The following is a 24,050-nucleotide window of genomic DNA, read 5'->3' as shown; positions in this document are numbered from 1 at the left end:
TCGCTCCTGTGTCTATTCCCCCCCTCCTCTTGTGGAGGGGAGACTTCGGTCCTACTGTACTCGAACCATGGTTGTTCAAAGGTGGCCTTTTTGTGGCCCCTCTCACGGGTTAGCGAGCCCCCTCGGTCGTCCCTATGCGATTGCCTTAAGGACGTGGACTCGAACGGGGGATTGGGTCCCCTGGCCTCACTGGGCTGGGACCCGAGTACGACGGGCGTGTCGATGTCGTATGGCGAGGGTTCGGCTCCACTACCGAGCCCGTTACGCAGTGCAGCCGGCGTCTGGACGCCGTGCGATGAGGACGCTTGTGGAGGCAGACTTACCTGCCTCTCTTCTCCTGGGACCTGGTGGGGGGTGGACGAGAACGGAGGCTTGTCGGTTTCACGCTTACCGTCATTGCCTCCCTCTCCATCACCCTCTTCCTCAGAATCTGCTTGGGCTGCTCGCAGTTTCCTTTCCAAGTCCTGGATTGTCCTCTCTTGGTCTTCGTTTGAGACCTCCAGGCACGCATTTTGCCTGTCCAACTCAGTTGCTCGGTTATGCAGCTGTGTGTTGGTTTTTCTGTGAAAGGTTTCTCTGTGGAGAACGAGATAAAGCAGCTCTGACAGCATGGTGCAGTTTACCGTACCTGCACTTTTCATGGCGGCTGCTTTTCCTTCCAACATTTTCTCACATTCTGATTCTGTGAGCTTCCGCAGATGTTCGATCTGTCCTCTCTCAGGAGGAACCGCGTTCATGAGCGCTTCATGTAACAGCTGGTCGGGCGAGGCCGAGTGCTCTGCAGCAGCACTCTGGCCGTTGTGCTGTGACATCTTACCTGCTAGTCAGTGCACTTCTTAAGCTTAGGTGGAGCTCGTACCTGTAGCTTGAATGTCAAATAGCTTGTATTTGAGAGGCAAACGTAAAATAGGCTTGTGGTCAAACTGTGTTTGCGAAAGTCCTATGGTTGAATTTTAAATATAAGCAGGTTTTAATTCAACTGTCGTTGCCTAATGTTAGGAGTTAGTCGCTATGCAAGCTTGAAATAAGGGGTTCTTAAATCAAAACGATTGAACTGTGTTAGTTGTCTGTGTCAGTCTGAATCTGTGTCAGTCTGAGCGGTGGTAGCTCTGTCTGGCTCCGCTCGTTCTGGCTGGAAGCTGTTTCGGGAGGTTATTAGCATTCAGTGCTTGGCATGCGCTTCAGTGGTTACACAATGCAGTTTAGGTAATTCAGTGTTTCAGTCAAAATTGTGATATTTGTGGTAAACTCTGCCTGAAAGATGCCTCGGGCGGGGCTCCAAATGTTGTGCTCGTTATTTGGGTGAATTTAGTTAGGTAAGATAAAATATTAATAATCCGAAAATTATTAATATTTCATAAAGTTATTAAAATCAAATATGTAATCCTTGGTAAGGATTAACCTAGGGGCACCACCGGCTTAATCACCGGACCTAATCTGAATCACCTTAGTCTAATCTGAAAGGAGAGAGTTCTTATATCTTAGACAACAGTTTACCACAATTCCACAAAATCACTCTGAAACAGTTGAATTCTAATAAAAGTTGACAATATTTAATATATATATAAAATAAAAGAGAGGGATTGGCAATACAGTCAGTGGATTCACGTTGTAACTGAGTTACCATCTAAACATTTCAATGCATGGTCGGTGAATGTGAGGGAGGGGTATTTATCTGCATCAAAAGTGTAAAACACCGGATGAACACTAGAGGGAGGCAGAGTGTGTGTGTGTGGGGGTGTGTGTGTGTGTGCGTGAGGGGTCTGTTCTCAAAATGGCCGACCCGGAAGGACCGACTAGGCACAAAATGGAGGATACGGGTGTGTGCTTTCGGGCCAAAATGGCGATCGGCCCAAGATGGAGACTAAGGGAATGCGTTCTCGGCACAAAATGGCGGTTAGCCGACTAATAGCTATGTGCGTGAGTATTTAGCAAGGAAGGGTCCGTTCACGCGCTTGCGCACGTGCCCGTGAGTGAGAAATAACCGTCTAGAGGAAAAACAGGGCCGTGAGGCTCTTACTCCGCCACGATTAGTTAATCGACTTTGAATTGGCGAAACAAGTTCCTCTCAGCTCGTTGGCTATGCTAGATCCACTCGGTGGATCGGTGAAGAAGTAACTGGCTAGCGTCTAAACACTCGGAGTCAGTAATGCATGTATAACCCACAGTCACAGTCAGATATAAACAGTCACAGATTCATTCACAGTATCATATCAGTTAATCATGTACATCTAAAGATATATATATCATCTAACTCTAACAATTCTAAGCCCGGACATGAGTGATCAATTCAGTCTCTTACTTGGCTTGTTCGTTCAGCTCTGCCAACGCAGATGCAGTGGTTTGTTGCGGTCGGACTCGCAAGGTTTCTCCAGCGGGGAGGAGAGGGGCTCGTGGAGCGGGCGGCCGCTGGTCCCGAAGAGGAAGCCGTGGAGGCCGGAGCGGGGGGTTGAGAATAGGCAGTCGATCTCAGCTGGCCACGCTGAGTTCTTGCATCTGCTGTCGTCTCAGTGGAGGAAAGGGAGAACCTCACAGCTCGCTTCTTCGGGTTGAGGGCGCTCAGGCGATGCGGGTCGGTTTCAGGATATCAGAGCTGGCTTGGCTCTGATGTGGAGGTCGTCGGCCTGGTTGCGGCCTGGGCGGCTCGGGTCCGAGCAGGGGGGAAGGGCGGTTTGTCTCGGGACACAAACGTACGTCCTGTTGCGACGATAAGTCACTTAGAACTTCTCAGAGGAGGACCTGTCTGCAGCTGGGCTGCTTAGGAACTGAAGTTTTCAGGCTTCAAACCTGTATATGTTTTGGGGTGCAGGGCGTGTCTTTGCTGTGGTTTGACACTCTGATTGGCTCACCTTATCTCACTTACAGACAGCAGAGTTGCCTGTCCTTTTGTCAATCTTCGAAAACAAAGGAATGGCTCCCTTCCCTGCTGTTTTATCACGGGTGTGGTATTCAAATTGGCCAAGTATGTGGGGGTTGTGTGCTCCCAGTGTCTCCACATACCAGCCAGTATTCAAACAACATGTCTACTCATTCAATATCAATGTTAATTCAATATCAATATTCCTTCAATATGTCTGGCCCAACAGTCTGATTGGGGGCAATTCTGTTCACCTGGAGGAGCTAGATCACTCCCTTAAGCTGCAGGTTCCTATTCCTATAGCTTGTTGGATCATGCAGAATATTTCTTATGTTATTGTTGAGATGTTTTCTGAATTTGACGTTATATGTTTTAAGTAGGCCAGGCTATGCTGTTAGCTTCAAGTGGAGATTAACTATTAGAAAATGCACATGTTGACTGCTACAACTGCCCACCCAATTTGATTGATTCATAATATATTTGTGCTGCATGTAGTCTTGGGTCTCCATAGAGCTTAAAACTGAGGCGAAACAACAACCAGTGGATTACCCATTTATTTCTCCTTAAGTATGTAACAAACTCTTCACAAATAAATACATTCATGTCAAGAATAAATATCACATATTATTGCATTAATAATACTTTCAGTGTTAGCACCAAGAAATGAGGCCTATAAATAAGTTTATATAAAAAAAAGTTTCAATTGAGTCTATTGGTTGCCATATATTGGCCCATCCTATATAGCCATCTTGATAGGATGATTATAATCAAATGTCAGTCACAGGCAATGCGATATCATAAAGCATCATATTGGTAGGAAAGTGTAATGCATTTGATATCATGTGAATACTATCAGCTTTACTCAGATAGCAGCAGCTACAGGTTCATATGAATCATCTTTGATCGTTCCCTTGCTTGTCCATTGGTCTTGCCAGCAAGAAATCACCATCAGTCCATGTTAAGATGTTTGGCCCATTGAGAATAATTAGGCATCACATTGTCCGGGATGTCGAGGTTTCTGCAGCCTCCTCAAAAGAGGGAGGATGACATCATGGCGATGTCCCTCAGATCACCATCGGTCATACAGTCTGTTGAAGGAGAAAAAGGATGCATGATGATGTCAATGTCACGTTGGTCAATTCATATGTCTGTCACACGTTTCTGGAGGTCCTTAACCACTTTTCAACAGTTGTGCCCCAGACATTTAGATATCTTATCTACGACTGGCTGCTGCGAGACACTGTTAGCAAAATAGAGACGTTTCAATGGTTGAACCTGTTCGCCCGCACCTAATGTCACATAACTTTACCCAAGAGCTTCCTCCCAAATTGTCATGACTAGCATTCCTCCTTGAAAGTAATGGACACCTAGAGCTGAACAGTCACGTGAGTGACGTCTCTTGCCCCGGAAGTGAGTTTCCCCATTCATTTTCTCCATAGACACACAAACTTTAACTCGTCACATAAGGATTTTTCGAAATGTCTATGGAGAAAATGAATGGGGGAAACTCACCTCCGGGGCAAGAGACGTCACGTGACTGTTCAGCTCCATTAGCTGAGGGACCTTCAGGGAATAATGATTTATCTTGGTTGGTATACAAAACGTGACACACAGCTTTTAACCTTTGACACCAAATATCCCAGCTGAAAGAGCTACATGCATCATCTGGCTAGCTCAAATAAGGCAGACTCTCCAGTGTCTAGTATAATGGGGTCTGAACTTAAGTCATCTTTATTTTGTGCCTGTCACTGCTTTAAAAACCTGTCCCCTATATGGCTTATTAAGTAGGTCTAGTGGAAAAAATCAAAACAGTAAATCAATATCCTATAGGCTACTGGTAATATTGTTGTTTTGGTGGTCGATGTGGAGATTTATACCCAACTGTTTTATTACCTCATTGTTGCTATGACTGCTCCTTTCTTTACTAACGAAAGTTTAGTTATAGTTTAATACTCCCTCCCTGGCCCTACAATATTTATTATGGTTGAAACGCCCTCTACCCACATGAATCACTCCGCCAACACAGAAGACATGACGACATGTAAACCACAGTCTGCTGCCTCCAGTACTTAGTACTTACGCTCTCCGCCCCACTGCCGCCTCATCTTCCCCCAAACTCGCTTCCACGACCGGCGGAGCCTCCCGCCTCTGGAGCCCGGGGACGAGGCGCTCTCCTCGGCCTGGCTCTCTGGCAGCGTCCGCTCACAGTCACACTCTTCAGCGTCATCCTCCTCCTCCTCCTCCTCCTCCTCAAGGAGACCGGAGGCCACCAGGCGCTCAAGGACGCACTCGTCCACCCTGAGGGCCGCTCTCGTCTCCCCCTCAGCGGAGATCGATGTGATGTGTCGGCACAGCGGGCACACGATTAATTTCTCCGGCTGTCCCGGGCCGCCGGCCTGGGGTCCCTGGGCCCGACAGAGGGCCAGCAGGCAACTCTCACAGAAGCTGTGTTTGCAGTGGAGCTCTCTGGGACAGCGTCGGCCCGCGTTGTAGGATTGGTAGCAAATAGCGCACTCGAGGTCTGAAGGCATCCTGTCTGTCTGGTCTGGATAGCAGGGAGGTCCGAGCTGGTCTCAGTTAATTACTCGTCTGGAGGAGGTTTGAATGAATGGAGAGGTGAGGTGAGCTGCCCGGGCTTATACAGCTTTGCACGAGGAAGTGCGTGGGAGGAGGAGGAGGAGGGACTCAGACATTGACAGTCTGCCAAAGAGTGAGTATTCTGGGCTAAACTTATGAATGACTAACAATAAAAGAAAACAAAGTCTGATGCAATGAAACTCAGGAGACCATGACACGTCACACACCCCCAACAAACACACACCCACCCACACACACACACACACACACACACACACACACACACACACACACACACACACACACACACACACACACACACACACACACACACACACACACACACACACACACACACACACACACACACACACACACCCCTCAACCCCAAATCACAGATTCACCCCTCTGGACCCATTCTCCATGGTCTGGATTATTTACTCTCTGTTGACTTGGTTTCTGAATCATTCTTCCACTGCTAATTCAACACGTACAATCCCACAATACGTGCTCCTGGCCAGGCCACACAGGGCCAGCCAGGAAGTACGTGCTCCTGGCCAGGCCACACAGGGCCAGCCAGGAAGTTGGTAAATAAATAACATGACATCATGACACTGGGTTTGTTTCAGCTGACTTGTCCAAAAAAGTTTGAACTTGAGGTGAGTATCTGTATGAGCTAGCCCAGGGGTTCCAAAACTTTCCCATGCCAAGGCCCCCCAAATGGCATTAGCCTTTGGCCGTGGCAATATGTCTTAAAAAACCCATTGACCATACTATTGAAAATGTCAAACAACCTGTCCTTGCTTTTATTAATGTAATAACCTAATAATTACATTTGTATCTCAAATCTTTCTATTTTCTTCATTATTCAACATTTCTTCATACTGTATTCAATATTCCAGTTTTCCATTATAAGCATTAATCCAGAGACTATTAGCCACACCAGAGGAAATTACAATGAATGTGTCATCTCCATGTGGAAGGAAAGGATTCAATTATAATTTGTTACTACCACATTATAAAAGATAATAAAAAATATATACTCTTTATTCATTATACTATGAATATTCAAATATAACTATATTATATTTCTTTGCATTTCCATTAATTGGCTGAGGCCCCCCTAGTGCCCCCTGGACGGCCCCCCACTTTGAAAACCACTGAGCGAGCCTACTAGAATCTGTGCTTTTTTTTTCTTCTTTCAATAGTTTCATGAAATCTGAGCGGCTTTCCCCTCCCTGTTACTGACGCTCTCCAGGGTGTGTGTCGTGTGACGTTATCTCTCCATGGTAATCCCCAAACAAAGTCCTCGGCCTATCACATATCCCAGGCCGGTCTCCTTTCATGGTGACTTCCGCCTCCTCTGATCCCAGTCTCAGCCAACAAGCAACTGTGTGTTTGTTCTATTGTCTCTTGTTGTTTTTTGTACATTCATTTTCCCTCATTCCCCCGCCCGCAGTGCTGTACTTACCGTAAGAGTGTCTGGTTACTGTATGTGACAGGCAAAGTCATTTCCAACACGCTGTGAGATAAGGAAAGCACAAACTACAAAGACAGGAGGATATCTAATGGTACATTAACTCATTCTGGTCAGGTGGCGCGTGATAGACTTATTAACCTGGCCTAAATCTTAACAAAGGTCAGACCCCGGTCTGGTGTTTCATTAAATGTCTGTCAGTTTTTATAGCAGTATATTTGCTTCTAGGATAACTTGTGATACAACGAGATCCGGTAAAAATACAGAAAAGCACGCTTGGTGTAAAAGTCCCTCCGCAGTGAAAGCAGGGTTCAGTACTTTTTGTGATTTGGCTTCATTTCCTCGCATGGATTAAATAAGATCAACGATGAGTGTTGTTCCCCAAACAACTAGCCTGTTGTTCCCCAAACAACTAGCCTATACGGTTTCAACTCCACAACATAAACATTCAACATTTGCCCTATAGCTTACTTCACGTTGCAGTGTTTGCTAATACACTAGCTGACAGGAAATAAGCTAGGTTTCAAAAACTGTTCCCTAGCAACGCAATTAGGTGAAAACCGTCTATAGTCCAGGCATTTTACGCAAATATGTGGGTCAACCTCACACTAATTGCAACAAAACCAAACTCAACTGATTTTGTATCCTCAATATGTCCTCAATGAAGGAAAAAAAGTGTTAAGGAAATGTATGAAGGGAAAGTTTTGAAAATGACCTAAATATGATGGAAGCCTATGGAAGCCTTTTTTTTTCTTTTTTTTTTTAATGTGCCATAAATCTCATCACTTATATCCTATATGTGTTTTTTGCTTCAAGGAGGGGGGGGGAAAAAAATAAAAAATAAAAATGTTAAAAAATAAATAAAAAAACGTTTTTGGTAGCATCATATGGGTCATTTTCAAAAATTTCCCTTCATACATTTCCTTAACACTTTTTTTCCTTCATTGAGGACATATTGAGGATACAAAATCAGTTGAGTTTGGTTTTGTTGCAATTAGTGTGAGGTCAAGTGACATTTTTACTGGACTACTATATGTGTCAAACTCAAGGCCCGGGGGCCAAATCCGACCCCTGCGTCTCATTTTATGTGGCCCGCGAGAGCCAGCAAAGAATACAATTTGCACAATACAATTCTAATTCTAATTAGTTCTAATAGTTGTAGGCTACTAGTTGTCTGTTTGCTATTACACTTTTGCTTTCAGAGCTAGTTATTCATTATTAAGTTGTTACAAAAAAAAAACCCCCAATAATAATCCAATGCAAAAGAGCATTGTTTAACAATGTTTAATCCAGGGAGTTCTGCGAATGAAGGTAGAGAGAGAGAGAGAGAGAAAGAGAGAGAGAGAGAGAGAGAGAGAGAGCAATAATGTGATAGTAGTAATAGTGATAGTGACAGTAATACTGACATGGCAAAACTGTTCCAAATGACATCATTATGACATCATTTGGACCAGGAAGTTATGCGAATGAACGGCGAGCTCTTGGTCCAGGCAAGTTAAGTTCGAGGGAAGTTAAACATTGTTAAACTAACATAATTTTACACACGTAAAATAATGTCAGATGTAGTGAATTCGGTGAATTCTGAATATTGCTGCTGTCAGGTGAAAACGGTCCACAGTGAGTGCATTAACATGCGCACGAATAAACCGTTTATTATCGGATTTCTAGAGTCACCTGATTATCAAGCGGTCATGTAAACGGCATCCTTTACTGGATAACGCCTGTCATCAGTTCATGAGAAAAGCGATAAACACACCCATAGGTTTCTGCTGAATCATCAGGTTTATTCATTGCAGTCAATGTCCACTCACAGACTTTGAGGTGAGTTCCTGTCATTTACTAAGTGCATGTAAACACACGGAAATCAGATTATTGGCAGTTAGCCGATTATTCTCAGTTATCTGTGTATTGTGTGCAGGTAAACGCACTAAAGGTCAACTTTTCAGGAAAACCAGCCTTGTTTGACCACCATGCCTTTTAGAGTGCATCCAATGTGTTTTAAATGATTCCATAAGCCTGAGCATTGTACAACCTTCTGGGCCTATAGAGCAGTGATAGCAGTGGCTCCTTTATGGGTAGTTGTGGCTCTTTTAAGTCCTACTTAAAATAAATAAATAAATAATTAAATAAATAAATACATACATACATACATACATACATACATACATACATACATACATACATACATACATACATAAATAAATAAAACAACTCTGTCAAGTGGGCGGGGCTACATAAGGTGAATAGAGGAACATGTAATCCTTCAAGTAAAAAAAAAAGTTATAAGATTTTCACCCAACAGCGATTATATTGAACATATTTTTAGAGCGTCTGCGTATTCCAGTAAATCACATAATGACAGTAACCTTGCCAACTCTGTGTTTGTTATTATGTTCATTGAATTGGTAGCATGGTGTAAGGAATGGTAAAACCCAAAAACATGTTCACACATGTAGATACTGATTTAAGAGACTGCCAAAGAAATTAATCTGATGGGGAATTTGACAAGCAGGGGCGCGACAAGGTGGACAAACAAGGAAATCATTTTGTCAGAGTGCACTCTCATGTGACTTTGTTTATCTGTGAACCACCCACGTGTTAGCACTTCAGAAGAAACGCACGCAACACACACACACACACACACACACACACACACACACACACACACACACACACACACACACACACACACACACACACACACACACACACACACACACACACACACACACACACGTTAACCGTCCTTGACACTTGGGCCTCTCACCCTATCTACAGTATACTTTCACAACTAGCACCTTCCTACCAGAAATTGAGATGCAACACTAAAGATTTCCAGTGAAAGAAATATGACTTTCAACATAGAAAGCTCTATAAGCATATCTCATAATTAGACTGAGGAATGGTCATATCCTGATCCTCATCTTCCCCCCCCTGCTATTTTGGACTTACTATTTGACATGCTGACTGCAAAGAAAGCAGGAGAAAATAATATAGCCTACAACTAGGCCTATAGTAAGAATGACTGGGATCAAGAGAGTCTAACTGTAGTCCATCATTTTGTGTCTGGTGTGTCCTGGTTACCTGCACGTTACCAGGGGGTTAATTACTGCTGGGGAACCCACAGAGGCGCCTCATGGGGCCGGCCGGGACAGACAGATGACAGAGAGAGAAAACAGAAGGGTTAGCAGTGAGCCAGCACAGACGTGACAGGCGACAGCATGGAACGTGGTTAAGGTTCTAACACACAGGCAGAGAGGGAGGAAGAGCTCCTGCCAGGAGGAGATGTGCACCGACACGAGGAGTCCCAGGGAAAACACCGGGGGAAGGAGGTGGGCACCAGCGTGTGCCCTGATCAGAGCAGCGTACAGCGGGGGTAAGTGCCTCTCTTATCTGCTTTTTTGCTGCGTAGTGATGGAGCACTGCCAGCTTCAGCCTGGACTATTCCACTCACCCAAACAGCTGGCCTACACAGACACAAAGAGGGCCAGTCATTCCACGCTGCTTCATCAGACCAGTGTACAGCTGTGACCTTCCTCCTCCACAGCTGGATTGTCATCGTGCACATTTGGAATCAGTTAATACGCTCATTGTTGAGACAAATCCCCAGTGTTTCCTTTGGCTACATGAAGTGCTCGCATGCAAGTGCGGGGAAAATGATTCAGACTTTCTGTTACTATGCGCCAATACAACAGAGACCCATATCTGCTAAGCAACAATTCCCCAGGCATGAGAGAGGTTTGCCTTGTATTATCGCCCGTGTGAGTAACAGACAGGGATCTAAAACAAACGTGTCAGTAAAGCAAAGCCAATCGAAGGCTTTGCTCCACCAAACAAACATTCAAATGTGTTATATCGCATATCCTATAAGGCAGGGGCTTTCTAAAAGTGGGGTCCGGGGACCCCCAGGGGTCCTTCCTTGACGGGGTTCCAAGGGGTCCCCATGCAGCAAAAAAAGGGATCATTTATTTTCACTATAATTCCATCTATAAGTAACACAATGACATAATGTATGGCTATTTTGGACAGCACGGCAAGGAGGTCCCGGGTTCGAAACCCAGGTCCGTCCCGGGTCCTTTCTATGTGGAGTTTGCATGTTCTGATGCTCCAGTTTCTTCCCACCATTAAAGACGTGTATGTTAGGGTTAATACTCCTGCCAGTGCCCCTAACCTGCCGCTGCCAGATGGTTTGTTTTCACATACATTTGACGTGTTCTCATGATCTCGTGCGAATCCTCTACCTCGCAGAGGCAGAGGATTCGCACGACCTCCTAATCTAAATTTGGCCATGGGTTTCATACACTTTCTGTAATAAAGCATCTAAAAGCAAAAGTCTTTTCAGATGGGGCCCCCTGGGACAAACTCTTATCAAATGGGGGTCTGTGGTCTAGCCCAGGCGTTTCCAAAGTCTCAGACTGTGGGCCTCCCCCCAGACAAAACAGAAAAAGGAGCCCCCCCCCCCCCCCCCCCACCCTTTGCTCAATTCCTCATGATTATGATATTTAATCCCACAGACAATCAACAATTGAGCCAAGACAGCCTGATATTGCTGTTTGACACACAGTACTCCAGACTACACCAGGGGGCTCAATTTCATCCTGGGCCACATCAGCATTACGGCTGCCCTCAAAGGGCCCATTGTAAATGTAACATGATATAAATGTATCTCATATTACATAATTGGTTTGATTATTATTGGTTTTTAGTAATAACTTAATATAACTCTTGCTCTGAAAGCAGAATTATATAGGAAAAAATAATGGCAGACAACTAGTAGCCTACAACTGTTAGAAATAACTAGAATTAGAATTGTATCGCACAAATTGTATTCTTTGTTTTCATCTAGGCTGTTCTATGAGATCTCCTTTTAATAAAGTAATGTCATATTCTTTCACTTCCATTCACTGAGCCTCCCCTGAAACTGCTTGGAGCCCCACTTGAAACTAGCCTATTTTGTGTCAGCTTAGGGGTCCTTGATGGGAAAAGGTTTGAGCACCACTACTATAAGGATCTATATGGTAGTGTTCATCCACTCGACAGAATGGCATAATGTGCTCTCTAATGTATTTTGAGCCTGTCCTTAACCAATTGATACCTGATGCAGCATTTGTGTGTGTATCCCTTTAAGACGCGGTTCGCGGTCTTAAAGGGATACACACACAAATGAGGGATATACACGCAAATGCTGCATCAGGTGTCAATGGGTTAATGCAGCTACCTATAGAAAGTCATCACTGAGCTGTTTGTTTGCCCTACGTTCTGTTATTGACTGACCTGATGTGGCGGCTAATTCGCTTTAGAGAGGAATTAGTGTCCCAGAGTCTGTCAAGAGTGGAGGTGAGAACAGCAGTGACTGAGGTAAACAGGATATAGAACACACACTGTCCCACTGAGTGGGCCCCCTGTTTGTAGCCAATAGCCACACTCTAAATGTCACATAATATAATTGACTTGAGTTTATATTTGGCTCCCGTCCACGTGTAGGCCAGCAAATATCTGGAGCAGCGTAACTGGATCAGATCCAAGGAATTTATACCTAAACTGAACACACGCGCGGGCGCGCGCGCGCACACACACACACACACACACAGGCACACAGTTTTTTATGGTGGCAAATTCTTTGGCATGTCTCCCAAGCTCAGCAGTGTGCGTTTTCTCCTGGGCCCGGGCCTGTTGTTGGTGCCATGGCATTTTAACTGATCGCTAGTGAGAAATAAAACAAATCAGAGTGGAGAAAAGTGGGGATGCGCATTGCACACACACACACACACACACACACACACACACACACACACACACACACACACACGCAGAGCATACCATGAAACTGAGTAATTACTTCCTGTCACGGCTCCTCTCAAGCTTTGTTTTGGTACCCTAACTTCCTGGACGTGCTGAGTGTGCGTCTTGGAGGGTTGCGCACACTAGTACTAGACACAGGGGAGGGTCATGCTTAGATGCTGGATGGCTGAGTGGTTAAATGGATGGATGCTATGAGTCATGGTCTGTGGAATCTCTTCATAAAACCGAGAAGAAAAATAACAGCATCCTCAAGGGAGCAGTCGAGCAGATCCTGGCCTTTTAAACTCCAGCTAAGCTTCTGGAGTTCTCTTTATTCATGCTACCCTTAACATGCATATGTAGTTCAGATTATACTTTAGTTAAAAGCAGATGATCTTCAAGATGTTTTCTCTTCACAGATTATACCACCCTCTGTGCCTGAAAAGCACTGCTAAATCGTCCATCTAAACTTCCACAACGTCTGTCTCCGGCTTCTCCCCATCATGACCGGGGACCCTTCGCCCCCCTCAGCGCCCCACCAGGGGGAGCCAGCCGCTGCGAGACCCAGCCCCAGCCCCGGAGCCCCCGGGGAGCCCATGGAGGTGGAATGTCCCATCTGCTACCAGGAGTACAACCAGTACAACAAATGCCCCCGGATGCTGGAGTGTCTGCACGTCTTCTGCACCGAGTGCCTCCAGAGGATCCGGCTCCGCCCCTGCGAGCCCCTGGACCCCCGCAGCCCGCCGGGCATCCCCTGCCCGCTCTGCCGCCACCTGACCCGGCTGGAGGGCGGGGACGCCCTCTCCCTGCCCTGCAACTCCCTCATCCTGGCCAGGCTGCCCCCTGTGACCTTCCGCCTGCCGGTGACCCTGACGGCCCGCCTGGCCACCGTCACCCAGAGGGTGGTGCTCTCCCTGGAGGCAGACAGCCGGGACACGCGCTTCATCATCCTGCCCACCGTCAGCCTGCGGGTGGAGCAGATGCACGGTGCAGAAGACGGGCCGCGCGGCACGCCGTCGGGCCCGCAGGCGGCGGAGGCGGAGGTGTTGCGGCAACACAGGAAGACGCTCCTCTGTGTGCAGCTGCTGGCTCTCATCTTCTGGGTGCTGTTTGTCATCACCTGCGTGTTCGGGGTGCTGTTTGGGCCCAGTCTCTTCAACAGATGAGGGTGGCAGAGGCTCTCCAGATCAGGCCCCACTCCCAGTAAATAGTCAAGTCAAGTCAATTGTATTTATATAGCACCAAATCATAACAGAAGTTATCTGGAGATGCTTTACATAATAGAACAGGTTTACACACAAAACACCTTGAGTTAAGATAGACCTTAAAGTCTGAGTTAAGGTCTCCATAAAATAAAAACAATTGCACAAAACACCCTTAAATCTTCTCCTTATGGTTTCCTTAAAATGTTGAACCTTAAGGAGAAGACTTAAGTTTTTGTGTGTGCAACCAATTGTATTTCATGGAAACCTTAACTCAGACTTTAAGGAAAATCTTAACTCAGGGTGTTTTATGCAACCGGCCTGGCAGGCTCTTTATTTTAGACCCAACAATCACATAAGCAAGCACTTTGCGATTGGGTCATGTGGCAATTGAAGGCAAGGAAAAATGGGAAGAAGAAATCTTGAGCAGACCTGGCTCTAGGTGGGCGTCCATCTGCCTTGACCGGTTGGGTTGAGAGAGAGAGAGAGAGAGAGAGAGAGAGAGACCTTGGTGTACAGTAGCAGTAATAACAATGATACCTGTAACAGTAACCTAACGATAACAACTATAGTAATAGTAAAAATTTGACTAATAATAACAACTAGACATTTTGCGTGTTCGTTTCTAGCCTTGCAGGCTCGCAATTGTGCGCCGCGCAACCCTCCACCTTATAGTAGTAGTAGTAGTGAATAGTAATGATAACACTAACCTAGTAGCAGTGAGTCTCCTTGTATCAAGTCAGGTCGCCATTGTAAATAAGAATTTGTTCTTAATGACTTACCTGGTTAAATAAAGGTTAAATCAAAATAAAATAAATCAAGATCGCGTCCATAGCCCTGCAGGGATGAGAGAGCACAAGGACTCTGAATGGGGAGAGACATATAAATACACTTTTCATCCCCTGCTTTTCTTCATGTTTCCTTGCCAAGGGAAGAAAGGCAGAGGGATGTGTCTATTCCAACAGGCCTTTCTAAATACATCATTACTTACCATTTTTTTATTTTTTTATTTTTATGAAACCTTTATTTAACCAGGTAAAGACTCATTGAGATTTCAAATCTCTTTTACAAGAGGAACCTGGCCAAGAGGGCAGCATAAAAAACACATTTAGGTTCCATACAGACACACAAATAAACATTTGAAAAGGGAGACTTGAAATTACAGACGTAATGAGATTAAGTACAGCAGCAAGTTCCAATACTTCCACGTTCCAAGTCTTTTAAAATTGAACCAAAGGCGTCATATGAATGTAAATTTCATCAATTACCGGATAGGCCTAATTTGTAAATTATCTTTACTAAGTGCTAGAATTGGAAGATAATCATAATACTTTTTGTTGGTGATGTGCATTTGGGTTGTTGTTTTAATCTCAAGGATGTAGTTGAGAGTTAACCCATCATTGTATATGGGAAATAACATTTACACCCCCCCCCCTCCTTTAAAAAAATGATTATATAAAATTATGATATACTCCTTAGTAAGTGGCATCAGGCCGAATAATGGAAATGGACAAATAAAACAATTAAATATGAATTAATATTATGATATTAATCTAGTCACTTTGTGGTGATGAACAATGACAGAAGGACCTCAGCTTTTACACACTATTTATTTATTTATTTATTTATTTATTTATTTATTTATTTATTTATTTATTTGTTTATTTATTACAATATCACTGTTGGTACTAACCCTCTATCATCTACTGTATGTTTGTTGCTTTGATGAAGAGTTCCCTCTAGTGGTAAAGCCAGAAATGACCTGAACGATCTGAAGTGTAGCCTACATTAAAGAGCTCAAACAAACCATGAATCCGGTTCTTCTGTAAGGTTTCACAAGCATGTAATTCAGAGCCATTATGTTTTCATAGCTCTCTGTGTCTCGCCTGTCCTACTTAACAATGTTATTACTATACAGTTAGTTTAATCTGGAGTAGAGACACTGTTCTGCCAGTAAAGGGAATTTCCTCTATGAAATGAATAAAGCTTGCTTTGATGACACACATAGGTTACAGGTTTTGTTTCAGGTCTGTAGCCTATAGTTAGAAAATTCCAAAGAATTTGCAAAGGTAAAAAAAATAGTGTGTATGTGTGTGTGTGTCTGTGTGTGTGTGTCTGTCTGTCTATATCTATCTATCTATCTATCTATCTATCTATCTATCTATCTATCTATCTATCTATCTATCTATCTATCTATCTATCTATCTGTCTATCTGTCTATCTGTCTATCTGTCTGTCTATCTGTCTGTCTGTCTGTCTGTCTGTCTGTCTGTCTGTCTGTCTGTCTGTCTGTCTGTCTGTCTGTCTGTCTGTCTGTGCATCTGCCCCGTCATTTATTTGCCCAGTCAAGTGCCCACCCATCGGACAGGATGACCAAACCATAGCCTACTAATATTGTGTATAACTATTGAGAGCTGAGATAGCTAGTAGCCTACACAAATTTGTATGAGAATTTGAGAAATTATAATGAATGTATAATTACACGCACGCGCGCGCGCACACACACACACACACACACACACACACACACACACACACACACACACACACACACACACACACACACACACTATTCAAGATATACTTAATAATACACTTATTTATTTATTTGATTAATAAAATGGTGAGGGGGCATCATAGGAGAGTACGTAAGGGGGGACTACGTGACTACGTCATACGCCGCGTTGGCTCGCAAAGTGGTGAAAAGTTTTTAGACCCCCTCCCCTGTATGTTTTTGTTGGGGGAAAAGTTGTTGGTAGTTGGTCGTGTGAATGTAGCGTGTGCGTCGTTTTTCGCCCCCAAAGCCAAAGGGGAATGCGAGTTTTTTGTTTTGTAAAGTTGGAACACGCTTTTCAGCAGGCTTTGAACGCGTTGCGTCTCCTGGCTCGGAGTGAAAACTCAGTGGCCATCGTTTCACCTCTCCCGTCTCGTTAGCCACCTAGCCTGACTGCTAACTACCCAACAAGCTAAGTCAACGTTACCTCGCCTCAGAGCTGCTTTTTTGTGTGTGTGGAACAGCTTGGAAAAAACAACAGTCGAGATGGCGGAAACCAAAATAATATATCATATTGACGAAGAGGAGACGCCGTATCTGGTGAAGATACCCATCCCTGCCGAAAACATCACTTTGTTGGATTTTAAACAGGTCTTGAACAAGCCCAACTACAAATTCTTCTTCAAGTCTATGGACCAGGACTTCGGGTGAGTTGCAGTGATTTTACGCACAGAAGAGCTGCGGTGGTCTCGCATGCAAAACTTGAGTGATTAAAGAAGCGAATTTGTTGTGAAGAACAACTAACGTTACTTTATGAACAGTTTAAAGAGCTGCTCGATGGTGCCGTGGAAAAAAAACGTTATTGAAGTCGGGATAATAACTTTTTGTTAGTACTAGTACTCACTGAGGTAGTACTCCGTATTGTATTTGCTGCTTTGAGGCGCTGAAGTTGTTACACTAAAACAAAGGGGCCAGGTAAAAAAAAAAGTTTCGTGCAATGCATGCGTCAAAAAGCCATGCAATCTTGTGAACGGCTGTCGCATATTTGTCAACGGGGGGAGGAAGGGAGAATAAACTTGAATGAAGCCATCTAATCAGCCATTCGCCATTCGCCCCCCGGCACAGCATCGTCAATCAGACACTATTATTGGAATAATGACGGCTGATGAATATCCAAGTCAAGCGATATCCACGTATACATGTTAAAGGACATCTACGTATACATGTTAAAGGACATTGGCTCCGTCATTTATACGAAAACATCATAATCACAATAGGATGCATTCCCTCTCCCGACCGGGTGCCTTTCTTTCCCTTAATCCTCACCCCTCTCTCTCTCTCTCTCCCTCACTCCATCATCTTGTGAAATCCTCGGTTGTTCTTTCTTTCGGGAGAGAAGCCAGGGTTTTGTCTCCCTTAACACTTTGGCCTGCCAGCAGCCACCCCTTCAGTCCCCTGCTTCCTCCCTCTCCTCCTCTCAGCAGCCCAGGCTCCTCCACTTTGAAAGGGCTGTCTCCTCTATCAATTAATCTTTTTTTTTTCTTCTTCTGGTGGCCGCTGCTTCTAGTAGTGCATTTTCCCGGAATGGAATGCATGTTTGTGGTTAATTCACCCAGCGAGACCCTTAGGGCGTCTGTTAAATGCATTGTAGTCCTGGGTCTGGATTCGAGTATTAAGCCTGGGCTATATATTTTCTTCTCTCCTCTTTGGATGGCATGGCACAGGCTATGCCAAGGTAGCAGCAATATCAGCTCCAACGCCAAGACGAAATGGTTGACTAGTTTTGACCCAGGCACAGGAGATTTGCTTCTGGTGTGGATAATTGGTTTGTAAAAATCAATATGTGAAATAATCGACTTGTGAGAAAGATAGTCTTTCTCACAAATACACGGGTATGTAGGCTACACAAGTACATACCCATAATTAACAATCATTCAGATGGCTCCTAGTGGAAATACCCATTACAAGACATAAGGAATGCCTACAGTCTTCTTAAACAAACATACATGCAGCTGATACAGGGTTAGTGAATATATAATGGTGCTTTTTCAAAGTTAAATGAAATGCATTTTTGTGTGTATTTGTAGTGATGGTGCAGATTTTTTTTATACTATTATTAATTAATACACAGGACAAGATGTTACTATCCCTTGTGCCAAAAGCCGAGGAAAAACACATTTAGAAGCCCAATCCACAATAAAACAAGCTAACAGGCTAACAAACTAATAAACAAGACACAAATCACCAATTACCTACCCTAGCCAACAGCAGTATGAAGCATGTCATTGGGGTTTTCAAGTGGGCACCTTCCTTCACCGATGTTTGGTTAAGTTAGTTTTTTATACTACTATTAATGGGTTATTTGTGGAAAGAAATGCATCCAATAACCGAAAAGCCATTATCTAGCTATTATGGGTATTAGTGGTATGGGTGCAGTGATATCTGTTGTGCCCTTTTGACACTAAACTGCTCTTTGTCAGATAATCTAATTTGATAGCCTCACCAAATTCAACAATGTAGTTTCCAAGACAGCCAAGACAGCCCACAGTACATTAGTCCCTGTTTACTGGTATGAGCTTTTTTCCCCCTCCAGATGCAAAAATATCAGATCTCAAAAGAACCACCCACGTGAAACTCCCGAGATGATGGGCAAGCTGCTCTCAAAGCGAATACGGCAGAAAGATTCCCAGTTCTCAACGTAACTTTTGCACAGCCTGGCATCCCCACTCTCTCATCTGCATATCTCCAACTGAGTTCAGATGAAAAATTTCAAACATAGCTCTGAGTCAGCTGTCCAATCAAAGCCGGGACAGCCCCCCCCCCCCCCCCTCCGGCCCAGGAGTGTGTAATAGTGTGTGTTTTCATTTGCTCCGGTATGAGGCCAGCTGTCGACCAGAGCTGTGTGTGGCGGGGGATCCAGGGAGCAGAGCAGGCCAGGCCAGGAGTGGTGTGTGGAACCTGGGGCTGGACGGAGGCCATTTGCTGGGCGTCTGGGGCAGAATCAACAGGGAGAAAGAGGGAGAGACAGTGTGGGGTGGTGTATTGGATATTCTGCTGTGAGCATGTGTTAGCAGGCGAGGGGATCAGGGGATTGTATTGGCCAGATTAGTGAATGGGCAGGAAAGAGATGCGGTGTGGGTGGGTGTTTGGGGTCTGAAGGGTTTAACAGTGGGGAGGGGAGGTAGAAGAGAGAAGTGGGCCACATATATTTAAAAAAAAATCAGGTTTTAGAATTCCGGCAGGCATATTTGGGGGCAGTTTGTGCGTTATTCGAGGCATTTTAGAGTGTGTGTGAAATGGCTCTGACTGTGGTCACTTGTTTGTTTGGAGGGCTAAGGTATGAAGACAATTACTCTCTCAGGGGCAGAATGATGTATCTGTTTGTCTGCTTCTTCCTGGATGCAATTCCTTGTCGGGTGCGAGGGGGGAAAAAGTGAATTAGCCGGGCTGGAGGAAAGACAGTTTGTTAGCTAACATTCGGTAGCAACACACACACTTGCACACGCACAGAAGGCTAGACTTTCCCGCAACAGTTCCTCCCCAGTGCCCACAACAATCTGGCCATATGCTAACACTCACCCACAAAACCAGCTCTCAACAGCTGCTTTACCAAACCCCAGTGGAGCCTGACCGACTCGACGTGAGGAGGAGGCACGGTGGCAAACAAAACTGGGGACGGGGGCGGGGGGGGGATCTCTTAAAGGATGGCTTTACTGGTAATCAACCCACTTTGTATCATTAATCATCTCTGTATTTTTCCTTACGGAGATTTCCTCCTCTGCCAAAGCGCTCCAGAATGCGTCAGAACGGAGCTGAGGAAGTTCTGCTGGAGAGGCAGAATCTGCTCCGAGGGCGGCTGGCTGTTATTGTTTGTTTTTATTTTTAGGCCGGTGCTTGCACTGGCCTATAGGACCATGTGTGTCCCAATCGCTGCACACACGGCTTCACACACGGCTTCACACACGACTCCTGGCACCCTTTCATCAAGATGGGCTTTTACTTTGAAATTTGTTTTATTTGACGAATGTCCGGTTTCGGACTTCCTGTCTGCCCTGATCTGATCGTTCAGCGGGAGACGTCTCCCCTTCCAGCAAATATACATGAATGTTATGCGTAAGGAACATGGACATCTTACCGCGAGGCAGCTAGAGAGCTAAGATAAGTAGCTAACAGCTGAGCTAAGTAGGCTATAACTAGCGTGTTAGCCGATCAGAAAAGCATGTAAACAGCGGTGAGATCTCCTTTATTAAAGTATGCAACCATTTCCAATGAACAAATGGCATGTAGCCTTCAACTTTAAAACAAAACAATGTGCTTCTGCTTACTTCTTACATTCAACTCTGTATGGCAGTGAGTGCAGACAGTGCAACACCAGTGGCATGTAGCCCTCAAGTATTTAAAACAAAAACAATGGTGCTTCTGCTGCTTACTTAGCCTACATTCAACTTTTTATGGCAGACCTGTTCAAAGAATTCAAGGTGGGTTCATTCTTTCAAACGGTGTAAAATAACACGTTAAACAACATATCAAACGGACCTTATCCTGTCACATTAGCTGGCAATGCATTGTGTAACCAAAAAACGTTTGGCTAACGTTAACGTTAACGTGTTTTGTAATGGAATCTTTATGGGACTCGGCTAATACCTGGCACAGCGTTAGCTAGCATAGTGTAGCACATGTGCAATGCAAATGGAATCATTATGGAACTATGGCTAAGTTCGACTATTAGTCGTGTCCCATAATGATTCCATTACAAATATTGCATTGCACACGTGTTATTTTACTAATGTAACGTCCGAGCGGATAGGGCCAGCCCGATAGCCCGAGTGGGAGTGAAGCCGTGCATTTCTGACCCTTACACTAAAAATAATACATTTTACCATCATTTCAAGTAGAATGATACCACGCAAGCAAGAATATTTCAAGTGTTTCAAGTGCTTTATTGAAATATTTGGACCATATAATGATAATACAATTATCTCAACCTTAAAAGGTTACATATAGGTGCCAAAAAGCCATAAATTCACATCAAAGAACAAAGAAAAACTACAATTATAATTGAAGTTTAAACAGTAAGTGTGCAGCTGCAGCATTGCACCGGCCGTATGCCAGGTTTCGACCTGGCCTTGTTTAAGTATGCGCACATCGTGGAGAATCCCATGTAGAGCCTTAACGAGCCCTAATGACTTGCAGCTGGTGGGGGCGGAGTTTCTGCAGACAGGAGCAGGAGCATTTTCTCCATGAGGTAAACAGAGAGAAGGCAAAACACTGCCCATGTGCTTATAATACAGATATTATATATGATACAAAGTGGGTTGATTCCTGGTAAAGCCATCCTTTAAGGACGTGGAACAGCCGAGTGTCCCTCTTTGTAGCACTTGGCTGTCCCGGTACTGTACTGTAATAACAGTGTAATAACACAGTGTAATGACAGTGTAATGACAGTGTAATAACACAGTGTAATGACAGTGTAATAACACAGTGGCTGCTGGGGAGGAATTGTTGAATCTTTGTGACAAACATGGGAAGAAAAGACGGATGTGCTGTCTGGACAGAGCTTTGGCCATGTGGAGGCTAGGCCTAGTGGTGGTTACTGAAAGGCGGTTATTGTTAAGTGGATTGTGTGTGTGCAGCATGCATGTTTTGGTGATGATCGGGAGTAATTTGCGGAAGAGGCACAAAACCGACAAGAATGTGTGTGTTAGAGGTCGACCGATGTGGAAAAGGCCGTTACCGATAGAATAACGATAGTTTGGAGCAGGAAAAAGCTGATAGCCGATTAATCGGCCGATATCATACCCCCGCGGGGTTGGGGGGCATCGACACAGTTGTAAATGAACAATCTTTTTTGTTTATTAGAAACAACACTGTTGAAATGAACATCATTCAAAATACTTAAATCTGGAATCTGGATCAAACTCAAAGAAATAAATACCTAAATAAAATAAATGCTGGTTTATAACTTCTCTGTACTGAATATCAAAATCAAAGTATTCAATAAATCTGGACATGAACCTTAACTCATTGAGTGCCAATGACGACTATCGTCGTCAATTCAAATACTAACGTAGAGTGCCAATGACGACTAAAGTCGTCAATTGCGTTTTTTGACGGTGGGACGTGGATCAAAGCCTGATCCATCTCCTGTGAAAGTATGGTGGATGTTGAATGTGTAAAAGCTATTTTACGGACCCATTAGGTGGCGACAGTGCTCTCCAGATTAGAGAAAGGCGAGGAAAAAAGAGAGAAGTCATGGGGAAACGGAAATCGCATCGGTATGCATGAAGCATAACGTTAGCTGTGCCTGCAGCAGCCAATCTGCTGCCACAATTGAGCCCCTCCGTGTCCGCTGCGATAGCCCATCCGCATGATTAGTTGTGGAGTTGTTATTATTCTCAACTGGAAGCGATGGGAGCTGGTGACAAATACACGCGGAACGCTGTAAAAAAGCTGGATGTAGCGCACTTTTCAGTGCAGAGCAAACTCAGCAGAGAGCCACCAGATACACACCCACGGAGGAGGGGTTTGCAGTTGAGAGGGGGGGGGGGTGGGGCACGCAGGGCAGCATACAACACCGACCCAGACAGACCCAGACAGCAGGACAGGATTGGCAAGCACAAGCTAGAATATCTGATGCCCACCAGCAGTAAATCAAGACCAGCAAGAAGCTGCAACCAGCAGTGCACGCAGGGGCCAGCGCTGCTGGTTGCAGCTAAAAAATATTATTTTGCCAAACAAAATTCCTTTGTTTTCACTGTTTTATTGAAGGAAATTATTTTTGAGGTGTCACATCAGAAAATATTAGCTTCAGAGTCAGTCATGTGCTTGAAATGCTTAATTTCACAAAAGGCTAATTATCTCAGCTTCTAGTTTGAAACGTCTCTTTTTGGTGAAATCAACCTATCTTCTCCGGCTCATAACTAAAGAACGGAAAATGATATCAATAAACTTTTTTTCGCTGATGATAGAAGAGAGTCTCATCGTTCTCTGGGCGTGTTCAGTGTTTACATAGTAATATCACACAATATTCTGTGGGCCTCGAGAAATCACTGAAAACGCTCTGAAACTCTGGCACTGGGAGCGTCCGTTCTCCAAAAGTGGCTGGCACTCAATGAGTTAAAGTAACTACGAGTAGGGATGCACGATAATTATCGGACCGATAAATTATCGGCCGATATGGCCATTTTGCGTTACTATTTATTATTCCGATAATGGCCTTTTTCCGATAAATTATCCGATAATAACCCTGTTTATTTTTTGCCTCGGAAGCGGAGCTTTTTGTTGTCGCACATTTGTGACATCACAGCCTCTGGGCTGCTCTCAGCCTCTCACTGAGCTGTAAGGAGGAAATGATGGGATGAACTGATGTTTGCAGCTCTGTGTTGATTAGCCTAATGTTTCCGTGGCATTTTGATTAAATTTATGATTTAATTCCTTTTGGAGCAAATGTTGGTTTAACAAATCTAACCGTGAGGCTACGTTGTTGTACTGGTACAGTATGGGTAGGGCAGCCAAACCTAACGTTAGCCCAGTGCGTGAGCCAGGCTGCCTGGTCTCTTCTCTGACTCTGTATATCCCACTGAGCTATATCTTATTTATGCCAATGGTATATCGTTACTAAGAGAGGAGCTTGTGAAGAACGAACATCCCCACAGTCAAAGC

At 44.5% G+C, this 24,050-nt stretch overlaps 3 protein-coding genes across 3 annotated transcripts in view; 2 read left to right on the top strand and 1 right to left on the bottom strand.

Moving 5' to 3' along the window:
- Window positions 1–3,421: 3,421 nt before the first annotated feature.
- Window positions 3,422–5,388, bottom strand: LOC310779280 (RING finger protein 227; the record flags this gene model as incomplete). Its single annotated transcript, XM_083639802.1, has 2 exons — window positions 3,422–3,945; window positions 4,938–5,388. The coding sequence occupies 2 exons, from the start codon at window positions 5,386–5,388 to the stop codon at window positions 3,887–3,889; spliced, it is 510 nt and encodes a 169-aa protein (XP_083495928.1). The 3' UTR covers window positions 3,422–3,886.
- Window positions 5,389–13,195: 7,807 nt separating this feature from the next.
- On the top strand, window positions 13,196–13,858 carry LOC310779548 (uncharacterized protein; the record flags this gene model as incomplete). Its single annotated transcript, XM_083640072.1, has 1 exon — window positions 13,196–13,858. The coding sequence occupies one exon, from the start codon at window positions 13,196–13,198 to the stop codon at window positions 13,856–13,858; it is 663 nt and encodes a 220-aa protein (XP_083496198.1).
- Window positions 13,859–16,648: 2,790 nt separating this feature from the next.
- The window catches only part of dvl2 (dishevelled segment polarity protein 2), a 29,288-nt gene continuing 21,886 nt past the window's right edge, over window positions 16,649–24,050 (top strand). The window contains exon 1 of the mRNA XM_083639813.1: window positions 16,649–17,095. Coding sequence (XP_083495939.1) covers window positions 16,935–17,095 — 161 coding nt within the window. The 5' untranslated portion in view covers window positions 16,649–16,934. The remainder of the gene's footprint in view (window positions 17,096–24,050) is intronic.

This window comes from Poromitra crassiceps, assembly GCF_964638095.1.
Source record: "Poromitra crassiceps genome assembly, chromosome: 7".
NCBI classification, from domain to species: Eukaryota; Metazoa; Chordata; class Actinopteri; order Beryciformes; family Melamphaidae; genus Poromitra; species Poromitra crassiceps.
This window is presented reverse-complemented; position numbering and strand designations above follow the sequence as displayed.